The 12,305-nt window shown below is 37.9% G+C and overlaps 1 protein-coding gene across 1 annotated transcript in view; it reads right to left on the bottom strand.

The window, feature by feature from the left end:
* LOC115232569 (glycosylated lysosomal membrane protein) overlaps window positions 1–4,588 on the bottom strand; it is a 27,689-nt gene extending 23,101 nt beyond the window's left edge. The window contains exon 1 of the mRNA XM_029802533.2: window positions 4,399–4,588. Within this exon, the coding sequence (XP_029658393.1) occupies window positions 4,399–4,479 (81 nt within the window). The 5' untranslated portion in view covers window positions 4,480–4,588. The remainder of the gene's footprint in view (window positions 1–4,398) is intronic.
* Between the last annotated feature and the right edge of the window lie 7,717 nt (window positions 4,589–12,305).

Genomic DNA, 12,305 nt, shown 5'->3' with positions numbered 1-12,305 from the left:
TGTAGAGCAGTAAATATATGTTAACTTAAAATATCAGGGTTCAAAAGTTCACATGATTTAATGGTGGGCACTTGCATATCAGACAAAACAGTAGTCTAATACATTAACTTTTGCTATTTTAAAAATAGACGAAGAGTTTGAAGGTCATACTCTTGGTTATCTAGATAGCTCCTAATCCCCAAAAGGCATTTAAGAACTGATGCTTAACTTTGGATTAATATAATGTCGTTAATTGGATGAGCTGAAAATATAGTTAGAATAGGACATCAGTGGTAACAGCCAACATATGTCAGCTTGGAAAAAAGTGGATGAAATGATGATGATATCAGTTATTGATCTTAGCCTTCAAAAGGATCAAAATGTTCAAATTAATATCCTCTGTTCTTCTTGTTACATTGAAGTAAGTATGACCATATAGTAGCTTTCCACCTCTTCACAGAGCTTTTCCAGAGCTAAACCCTAACCCTAACCTGGTTTACTTCTACACATTGTAAGCTAGGCCAATCTAACAGCCTCATCTGACCAGCTTTTGATCAACCCATTCTTGTTCTCAGAGCTCCTACACAAGATATATTTTCTAAAGTTTTAATGAGGTCAAATCGTTCCAGAATTTTTAACAATACTTACAGATGTCCATCTGAAGATTCTTTTCTACTCTAGGCAGAAGGCCTGAAATTTTGGGGGAGAGGGCCAGTTGATTAGATTGACCCTAGTATGCAACTGGTACTTAATTCATTGACCCTGAAAGGATGAAAGGCTAAGTCAACCTCAGTGGAATTTGAACTCAGAACGTAAAGACAGACGAAATACCGCTAAGCATTTCACCAAGCATGCTAACATTTCTTATTTCTTTATTGCCCACAAGGGGCCAAACAAGGGCAGACAAAGGGATTACATCGATTACATTGACCCCAGTGTGTAACTGGTACTTAATTTATCAACCCCAAAAGGATGAAAGGCAAAGTTGACCTCAGAACTTAATGGCAGACGAAATACCGCTAAGCATTATCGCCCAGCGTGGTAACGTTTCTGCCAGCTCACCATCTACTGGTTGATACAGGAAATAAGTAGTTGAGAATAGAATTTACTTTAGTAGGAAAAATGTTAAACTTCATAGTGTAGAGCTGATTCTAAAACAGCTTCAGTCTAATCTCTCAACAATTTCTTTACCAACATTTAATCATGCATTGCTGGCCTTATTCAATTCAAGAATGTGTAACAAAGCTTAATACTGCTCCTGCTCTGCTTACTATTTTATTTATTTAAAAAAAATGCAAAACTGCTTGTGACCAGAACCGTCATCAGCTGTGGGCGTTGCCCTTTTTCTTTCGTTTTTAAGCTGAATTATTATATTTTAAAAAGTTCTAAAAGTACAAGGCAATATATATATATATATCTTTTACTTGTTTCAGTCGTTAAACAGTGGCCATGATGGGGCAAAGACTTCAAGAATTTTAGTCGAATGAATCGATCCCAGTACTTATTCTATTGGTCTCTTTTGCCGAATTGCTAATTTACAGAGATGTAAACACACCAAAGATTATCAAGCAGTGGTCACACACACACAACGCGTTTCTCTCAGTTTCTGTTGACCAAATTCCATTCACAAGGCATTGGTCGGCCCCAAGCTATAGTAGAAGACACTCGTCCAAGGTGCCATGCAGCGGGACTGAACCTGGAACCATGTGATTGGGAAGCAAACTGCTTACCACAAAGCCAATTTTTTCTTGTAGAATTAGAAATAACAGGTGTGGACACGATTAATTAAGAAAAAAATGATATTGCTGTGCAATAAATTGAATAAACAAGTCTAGTCTCCATGTTAGTTCAGAAGAACTTTAATGACAATATTTAACTTCCTTGATTATCTATGTAGATATAATAAACATTCAAAATAGTTATATTTCATAAATGTTGTTAAAATAATTACACTATAGGCGCAGGAGTGGCTGTGTGGTAAGTAGCTTGCTAACCAACCACATGGTTCCGGGTTCAGTCCCACTGCGTGGCATCTTGGGCAAGTGTCTTCTGCTATAGCCCCGGGCCGACCAATGCCTTGTGAGTGGATTTGGTAGACGGAAACTGAAAGAAGCCTGTCGTATATATATGTGTGTGTGTGTGTGTTTGTGTTTGTCCCCCTAGCATTGCTTGACAACCAATGTTGGTGTGTTTACGTCCCCGTCACTTAGCGGTTCGGCAAAAGAGACCGATATAATAAGTACTGGGCTTACAAAGAATAAGTCCCGGGGTCGATTTGCTCGACTGAAGGCGGTGCTCCAGCATAGCCGCAGTCAAATGACTGAAACAAGTAAAAGAGTAAGAGTATGGCACTTAAAGTAAATATATTAAACTGGATTCTCCGTTATTATTTGTTATGTTCACAGATCAGAGTTCATAACATTTTTTTTCAAACAATTGTTCCTCATTTTTAATACTGACCCTTAGACTCTGACAGCTATTTTCAACGAATCTCATTTATGTAATAATCGAATCAAATAGGGAGCCTGTACGCTGTGGTTTGAGCTGCTAGAAAAGCAGCCAAATCTTTCTTAAATCACAATACATTATTTGATAAAAGGAATTAGACAGTCGATAATGTAAGTTCCACATACATTATATTTGAAAAATAAAAGGATAGGGGTGGTCATGACTGGAACAGCTTTGATCATAGATCTACTCGATCATTTCTTATTTGGGTCTAAACAACAATTACCACAAAGAGCCTGTATGTGGCCACTCAACTTGCTAGAAATATCCCTCAAATCGCATCTCGGAAACCTAAAGCAGGAAGTAGACATAGCATAAAGTAATAAACTGTCTGGGAAAACTAATTACGACTGGAACAGTCTGGACTTGATCCACCAAGATCAGCAGAACCAAAACAATAATAACTCGAGATCGATACATGCTAAAATTGATATATAAACAAAAATAATACAAAACTGTAAACAAACTCATTCTTTATATTATAACAAGTTTACAAAGACTGGAGCTAATCAAATAAGATAAATAAAAACCTCGTAACACACACAGACTGTTTTCGCTTCGGGTTTTTCATTTTTTTTTTTCAGGGAGTTGGGGATTGTTGGTCTAAAAGCCATCCAGCCGTAACAATTGGCAGAGAAATTGAGAAGTACTGACTGTATATAATTCTACGCCAACCCGTATTCGTGCGAGACCTAAAACATTCTAGTTATGACCGTTTTATTTCAGAATTACATAGTCTAAACAGGACCATATTATGTAATGCTTCCTTCCATTTTTTTCTCAAAGATAATAAGGCAAGATTTGAGAAATCTGAATATTGTTTCCAGTGGTTCGATTTATCAGCGACGTTCTTATTGATGTTAATATTGCATGTAAGAGTTTAGGAAAATAAAAATTCATTTTAATAGAAGGAAACCTCTTTTGGCTAATGTTACAAGTCAACCTTGTTTATTTGAACGGAAAAACGAACGAAGTCGAAGGCCGTTTGTGGAAATTGATGAAGTTTGACGACGAATGTTGAAGATGGGGAGACGAATGTCTAATTGCAAACATGTGAGGGGGGGAGACAACTTGAGGGCCATTTCACAATGTTTACAACGGACAGAGAATTGACGACATCCAAAATCAACCTCAAAATCTGTCGCCTAATTTGTAATAATTAACCCATAACAAGTATTGAACAGCTTTTATAAGTCGAGCCACAAAATGGAAATACGCTTGGCGCTTTGTAAAAGGAAGGACACCTTTAAACAACGTAGTTTTAAATAAATAATAAATTCATTTTAATAGAAGGAAACCTCTTTTGGCTAATGTTACAAGTCAACCTTGTTTATTTGAACGGAAGAACGAACGAAGTCGAAGGCCGTTTGTGGAAATTGATGAAGTTTGACGACGAATGTTGAAGATGGGGAGACGAATGTCTAATTGCAAACATTGTGAGGGGGGGAGACAACTTGAGGGCCATTTCACAATGTTTACAACGGACAGAGAATTGACGACATCCAAATTCACCTCAAAATCTGTCGCCTAATTTGTAATAATTAACCCATAACAAAGATATTGAACAGCTTTTATAAGTCGAGCCACAAATGGAAATTGCACGCGGTCGTTCGACCTGCTAAAACTATCAACCGAATCTCCTCTAAATTACGCTTGGCGCTTTGTAAAAGGAAGGACACCTTTAAACAACGTAGTTTTAAATAAATAACAAACATCATACTTGGAAAAAAAATGACGGGATTGTCATGGTTGGAATGTCTTTCGCTATAAGTCTCTCTGACAGGGATTGAGCAGGGATAAAACAACAACGTAAATAAACATGTAATGTGTATATATATATATATATATATATACATATATATATATATATATTCACACACACACACAAAAACAGACACATAGAAACTGTACCTTTCTTGAATGAGAGAGGACCACCAAGGTAAAGAAGCAGGTGACGGTTGTCAGGAGGCCGAAGTGTAATTGCGAAGCCATAATTGCAGCCAGGTGCGCGCTGAGACATCCGAGACACTTGTCAGCTTTTAACCTCGTTTCCAGATATCTCTGTCAGCTGACAGTCAACTCGATCCGGTGTACGCCTCGTGATCGTTCCTATTTCTGAGTCAACAATGTCACATGCTTAATTAGTCTTCCTAAAGTTTAGACGAAGTTATGTACTAATGTATGTGTGTAGATTTATCTGTTTGGGCGTGCGTGTGCGTGTATATGTATGTATACATGTATGTATGCGAATCTCTCGCATACACCACATATATAAATATGTATGTGTGTGTGTGTGGAGAAAGAGAAGGAGAGATTTGGTGATGAAGACAAGAAAATAAAACTTGAAACAAATTTTATATTTGACCGATATAAGTTACAAAGTGACTCAGGGGCTGAGAATTTCGTGAATTGTCACTTATCAGGTATAAGCACCATAGCATTTTAGTAGAAATACTATCAAATTATCCTACTCCATCTCACTTAACGTGGTTAGTATTATAGCTGCTTCTAATAGGTTGAAACTTGCTAAATATATGCACGGACTTGCTCTGGGGGAAACTGGAGTCAGAAGACACCCTCAAATTAACACAAACACAGAATGCACACACCCCAATACCCACTCTGAGAGAATCTGCTAGGGTGGGAATGACCATGAGAAAGGTGGAACTCCTGGGAACTCCTTAGATTTATCTGGAACTCAAACCAACACCATATACTACACCCAACAAGCAAGCATCCCACCAGTCACTACCAAATTTAAGACAACTAATTATATCAGCTTACCCCCAATCTCCCACACACACACACACACACCTGAATGTAACTCCAAAATCCTTACGGATTGCCCCTGGGTGGACAATGCATACATACAAATGTAGTACATAAATGTGAGATAGTTATACACACTAGTAGTAGATTTTACATAGGACCCCCACGGTTAATGATGTGAAACAATTCATAGGCACTCCTACAACTAGCCATTTAGGTGCTCCACTAGTTGAGTAGATCCATAAATTGGACAATTCTAAAATTAGCCATGTAGCTTTGGATTCAATCCTGTATTTTGCCGCATACAAATCACAAATGACAATTCAAACATAGTTTGATCATATGCGCAGCTGAGATTTTATCCAATGGATGGTTGTTGTTCATGTGATAGTTTGATAGCCTGACTAGAACTTTCTGTGAATACTGCCTATAAATACAGTCAATAAAAAAACCACCAATTTTGCAGAGTGTCACAGACATCAGAGCTGCTATGATGTTCTCTTCTCTCACCAAATTCAGAGTGTCTTAGGTTGAGTTTGAACTACACTCTCCACATAGCTGTTCTCATGGCTGCATATTCAATCAAGGATAATCAAAGAAGACAAGTCACAGCACCTGAATATTTGCTTGATAGGTAAAAAGCAGCCCAACTGTTGAATTTCAGACATTTTCCTTGGTGTCTTAATGTTTCCATTAATTATATTGCATGAATACCTTTCCTATAAATGTAACAATAAATTATGTTCCAAAACTTAAAAACCTTGAATATATACTGAATTGGTCTGTGCCAGAACATGCAATACCCCGTGGGTTAGGAACTAAGGAAGGATTGGAGATTATAACAGGTAATAGTAAATACCTTTATAAACGTTGCAAAATATGTTTCTTTATTAGCCACACAGGGCTGAACACAGAGGGGACAAATTACAAAGTAGAGCTTTTCTTTTTGGGGAGAAAAAAAAACTAAAAACTAAAAAGGGGGTGTAGGTTTTCCATCAAAAGGGATCATAAAAAGAGAGAAGAAAATAAAAACGACCAATAGGGATCGTGTATCACAGAAATGTCATGAAGCATATAAGGTTTATCCATGGAAAGAAAAGCCTTCGGAAAAGATCACGGTGACCTCAGTCAATAATGTCACATGTTAACACATTTATTTGCAAGTAAGTAACTCTCTGTTTTAAATTTTTCCAGGTTCATAGGATTATGCTCAAGGAGGTTTTATCATTCATAAACATTGCAAAATAGAGATTTACTGCACATACCAAGAGGGTAGAATGTCCCGAAATTACATGACTGGAAAATTCCTGAATGGCAGAAAGATACACTAGTATACTATTCCCATTATGGTTGATGTGGAGGTAATAGCTACGGAATTCTCTGGATTTTTGTACATCTCTTTTACTCTTTTACTTGATTCAGTCATTTAACTGCGGCCATGCTGGAGCACCGCCTTTAGTCGAGCAAATCGACCCCGGGACTTATTCTTTGTAAGCCCAGTACTTATTCTATCGGTCTCTTTTGCCGAACCGCTAAGTGACGGGGACGTAAACACACCAGCATCGGTTGTCAAGCAATGCTAGGGGGACAAACACACACACACACATATATATATATATATATATATATATATATACGACAGGCTTCTTTCAGTTTCCGTCTACCAAATCCACTCACATGGCTTTGGTCAGCCCGGGGCTATAGCAGAAGACACTTGCCCAAGGTGCCACGCAGTGGGACTGAACCCGGAACCATGTGGTTGGTTAGCAAGCTACTTACCACACAGCCACTCCTGTGCCTCTAATAAGATTTCATAATACTCTCTCTCGGAATATCCCTGTTTATGTCCCATGCATGAACCTCTCCCTCATCCTATTTTCCTGTGTATTTACACACTGACTGTGTTTGTATTGGAAACATTTATATGGCATACCAGTGCTAGGAACAATGAGGCATGTGATAACGGATTACAATCAATTATGCACAACACCTGGGACGATTAACTGACACCCTGTCAGTTACAATGTCAAGGGCTCCAGTCGATTTGATCAATGGAACAGCCTACTCATGTAATTAGCATGCAAGTGGCTGAGTACTCCACAGTCATGCATACCTTTTATGCTGTTCTCGGGGAGATTCAGCAGGACAGATTTATATTCTCTTTTACTTGTCTCAGTCATTTGACTGTGGCCATGCTGGAACACCGCCTTTTAGTCGAGCAAATCGACCCCAGGACTTATTCTTTGTAAGCCTAGTACTTATTCTATCGGTCTCTTTTGCTGAACCACTAAGTTATGGGAACGTAAACACATCAGCATCGGTTGTCAAGCAATGCTGGGGAACAAACACAGACACACAAACATACACACATACATACATACATATATATATATATATATATATATACATATATACATACACACATATACACGACAGGCTTCTTTAAGTTTCCATCTACTAAATTCACTCACAAGGCTTTGATTGGCCCAAGGCTATAGTAGAAGATACTTGCCTAAGGTGCCACGCAGTGGGACTGAACCCAGAACCATGTCATTCATAAGCAAGCTACTTACCACACAGCTACTCCTACGCCTATATTGTGACAGTGCTGTCCCTTTGAACTCAGTTTTGCCAGCTGAGTGGACTGGAGCGATGTGAAGTGTCTTGCTCAAAGATACAACACGCCTCTAGCGAGGAACAATTAACTGGAGTGCATGTAATTCTAGACCTGTTTGCAGAAGGCATTGTGCATCCCTATGACTGCTAAATGAACTGGCCTGTTGACTCACAGAACTAGATGGATTTATATTTAGACAATCAATCATTGGTCTGATGCATACCAACAAATTTACATGCTAGCATGCACTAAAGGGTACATGCACACAGGAAGAGGAGAAGTATAACTTTGGAAACTGGTCGCAATTTGTTATGTTAATATGGGGATATTTATTCATGTGTATATATACCAATATGCATTTCCAGATACCTCAGTGAACATATATATGTACATGTATATCTCTGTAGGTGAGCATGTGTGTACATGGGAGAGGTATGCGTTGTGTGCATTAGTGTGTATGTGTATGTATGGCATATAGAACGTTTATTATTTCTTTACTGCCCACAAGGGGCTACACACAGAAGGGACAAACAAGGACAGACAAAGGGATTAAGTCGATTATATCGACTCCAGTGCATAACTGGTACTTAATTTATTAACCCCAAAAGGATGAAAGGCAAAGTCGACCTCGGCATATAGAACGTTTATGTGAGTGGTAAGGTGAGGGGTAGATAGTGTATGTCTCACCTGCCACTGACCATGGAAATTCTTATCAACACATCCTTTGTTTGTCTGCCAGAGAGCAGATTGTTTGAAGCCAATTCCATAAACTTGATAATTAACCAACCCTCTAGCTTCCCTGACCTTGATTTATGGCAGAGGCTGCTCATACTGTAACTGCTATTCTTGTTATTGGTACAATCATTGTTGTTGCTTTTATTGTCATTGTTACGGTCACTAGGGTTAGTAACATTGGGGTTGTGAATGCTTGAATTGTCGCGGCTACAAAATTCTGTGGTTGTTTTTTTCTTCTGTCCTTCCATTCTTGGACTGGCTCCTGTGCAGGTGGCACATAAAAAACACCTTTTGAGCATGGCCATTGCCAGTACCGCCTGACTGGCCCTCATGCCGGTGGCACGTAAAAGCACCCACTACACTCTCGGAGTGGTTGGCATTAGGAAAGGCATCCAGCTGTTGAAACTCTACCAGATCAGATTGGAGACTGGTGCAGCCTTCTGGTTTGCAAAACCTCGGTCAAATCGTCCAACCCATGCTAGCATGGAAAACGGACGTTAAACGATGATGATGATGTATATGTATAGAAATGGCTGCAAGTGTCTAACAGTCATTGTTGTCAGGTTAACCTGACAATGAGGGTAACTAAAAACTCACCAGGACAAAAAGAAGACTTGTCAAAAGGATGGATGAATCCAATTTAAAGTTAACCCTTATCACATAACATAGAATGGACTGTATTCGGGGACATCTTCGCAGTATTTTAATACCCCAGGCAAATCAATGTATTGGACCCTATAGTATTTATTTATTTATGGCAAACCATACCACATATAGATCAGAACTGGGCCCCTAGACTTGTGAAATCTCTGGGTAACTACACATGTTACCAAAGTTTTAAGACTGGCTGTAAGATCATATTGAATGAGTTTAAACGACCCATAGTTTCTGTCAGCACATCTGTCTAGAAGAAGACTGATACTGATGTAAAACCTGAGAATAATTCCAAACCAATGTTGTTCCTCCGAGACGAATACTGTTCTGTTTGACAAGTGAATGAAGTTCTGTAGACACAAGTCTACAGAATTTGGCAGTGAAAATGTTTCTGTTGAATAGACAAGTGTTCCTGAAGTGCTTTTTCAAGCTGAATTTGGATATGCTATTTGTTTACGCCAATAACACCAGGATCTTTGTATACACACTACCTTGATTTTTCACAAAACATGTAGTTGTCCTTAATTTTATGTCCTGGTCTGACTTTTGGTCATTGGGCCAAAGTGAGAAAAATGCTTCATTACCACCCTTCCCTTGCATAAAGTATAGTAAAATTATGACTATTGCTGATTTTGTGCATAGATAGCTAAATTGTAGCAAGATTTCAGCCAGAAATGGAGGTTTTTTTTGGCCTACAATAGAACAAATACAAAAGGAGGCCTAGGTTGTTACAGAATCTTAACCCTTTTGTTACCATATTTCTGTTGAAATGCTGTTTCCTTCAATTAATTTTAAATATAACAAAGAATTTAGTAAAATAACTTAGTTATTATTAAACTAGAGTTAGGAACTTAAATTGTGACTGAGGTTTGGTGGAAGATTTTAATTCAGAACTTTTGAAAACAAGACATTTGTACTATAGATCCAGAGGTGGTTTCAGCCAGGTTGGTATCAAAAGGATTAAATTCAACAAAATCTGCAAATTATATGTATATAACATGATATCTCTGAAAAAACTTTATTGACAACAACAAAGCAACCAACTCCAAGGAAATCGTTGAAAAAATGCTTTGGTCTTTTCATTCACTGGAATACAAAATAGACATCAGTCACTTGGATCAATTTCCGCAAAATTTGAGAGAAAGATTCCACCAAGACATGAAGGTATATCAAGAGAGACGGGATGTCAATATGATAACTGATTAAGGTGGCAAGCTGGCAGACACATTAGCACGCCGGGCGAAATGCTTAGCAAGGAGTGGCTGTGTGGTAAGTAGCTTGCTTACGAACCACATGGTTCCAGGTTCAGTCCCACTGCGTGGCATCTTGGGCAAGTATCTTCTACTATAGCCTCGGGCTGATCAAAGCCTTGTGAGTGGATTTGGTAGACGGAAACTGAAAGAAGCCTGTCATATATATGTATGTATATATATATATGTATGTGTGTGTATATGTTTGTGTGTCTGTGTTTGTCCCATCCAACATCGCTTGACAACTGATGCTGGTGTGTTTACGTCACTGTAACTTAGTGGTTTGGCAAAAGAGACTGATAGAATAAGTACTAGGCTTACAAAGAATAACTCCTGGGGTTGATTTGCTCGACTAAAAGCAGTGCTCCAGCATAGCCACAGTCACATGACTGAAACAAGTAAAAGAGTAAAGAGTATTTTGTCTGTCTTTACATTCTGAGTTCAAATTCTGCCGTCGATAAATTAAGTACCAGTTGCATACTGGGGTCAATCTAATTGACTAGCTCCTTCCCCAAAAATTTCGGGCCTTGTTGGAGTATAAAAAGGGATTGGCCACTGCTAAAACATTCAAGGAAGTATAAGAAACAGAGGTTTCTTCCTTCATTTTATGTGGGGGTTTTTTTTCGCATATAATTTGCAGAGTTTGTTGTGTTTAATATTCTGTATCAATAGAAAGAACCAACTTTAGGCCACCTTTTGTATTTTATCTATCATAGGCAAAAAAAAAAAACATATCTGGCCTAAAATCTTACTACAGTTAAACTATCTATGCATAAAACCAGCAATATTCATAATTTTACTATACTTTAAGCAAGGGAAGAGTGATAATTAAGCATTTTTCATACTTTGACTCAATGCTCCTAAGTCAGACTAAGACAAAATCAAAGAAAACTATATATTTTTTTGTGAAAAATCAAGGTAGTTTGTATACAAATATCCTGATGTGACAGGTGAAAATGAATGGCATATCTGGTTTCAGCTCAAAAAATTGCTTCAGAAATACTTGCCTATTCAACAGAAACAGAGGAGATTGGGAAAACTATTGTCAAAGGGAGCAATACTTTAGAAGAAGTGTACAATAATGATGAGACTAGGTTTCTCTGGGAGTACAAACTTAAAAGTACTTTTGTTTCTAGAAAAAGAAAAAACAGCATTAGGCTATAAATCATCCAAAAATTGTCTGGCACTTCTTGTGAGAATAAACGCTGCTGGAGATATAGAATTAAAGCCCTTATATGTGTGTCACTCCCAAAATTCAAGAGTCTTTGATGGTTATGCTAAATGTAATCTATCTTTGATTTAGCATTCAAATAAGAAGGCTGTATGGTTATGAACCTTTTCCAAGACTAGTTTACAAACTTTTTGCCCTCCTGTAGAAATGTAGAGGGTCAGGTGTAATATTTCTAGCAAAGAAGTTCTCCTTTTAGACAATGTACCAAAGCACTCAAGAGCTTAAAGATGTGAGTGATGAATTTAAGGTATATCTTTAGTAAGAAACTTCTGGAAAATATTCAGCATTATGGATACAGCGAATAACATAACAGAGTCATGGGATGGAGTAACACCTTTGAAAGAAAGTCTAGATAAAGTTCAACAGGATATTGTGACACTATCAACTGATGTCGTTAGAGGACTCATACAAGATGATGTAATTGAGTTGCTAGGGTCCCACAGAAAAAAGTTTGTCTAATAAGAAGTTGATGATGTTAGAACAAAGTGATCTACGGGGTAAGATAAAGATATAAAGGTTTTACTCACTAAACATCATTTGACTGCAAAGAGGATGTACTTAT

Source organism: Octopus sinensis, linkage group LG2 (assembly GCF_006345805.1).
Source record: "Octopus sinensis linkage group LG2, ASM634580v1, whole genome shotgun sequence".
In the NCBI taxonomy this organism is placed as follows: Eukaryota; Metazoa; Mollusca; class Cephalopoda; order Octopoda; family Octopodidae; genus Octopus; species Octopus sinensis.
This window is presented reverse-complemented; position numbering and strand designations above follow the sequence as displayed.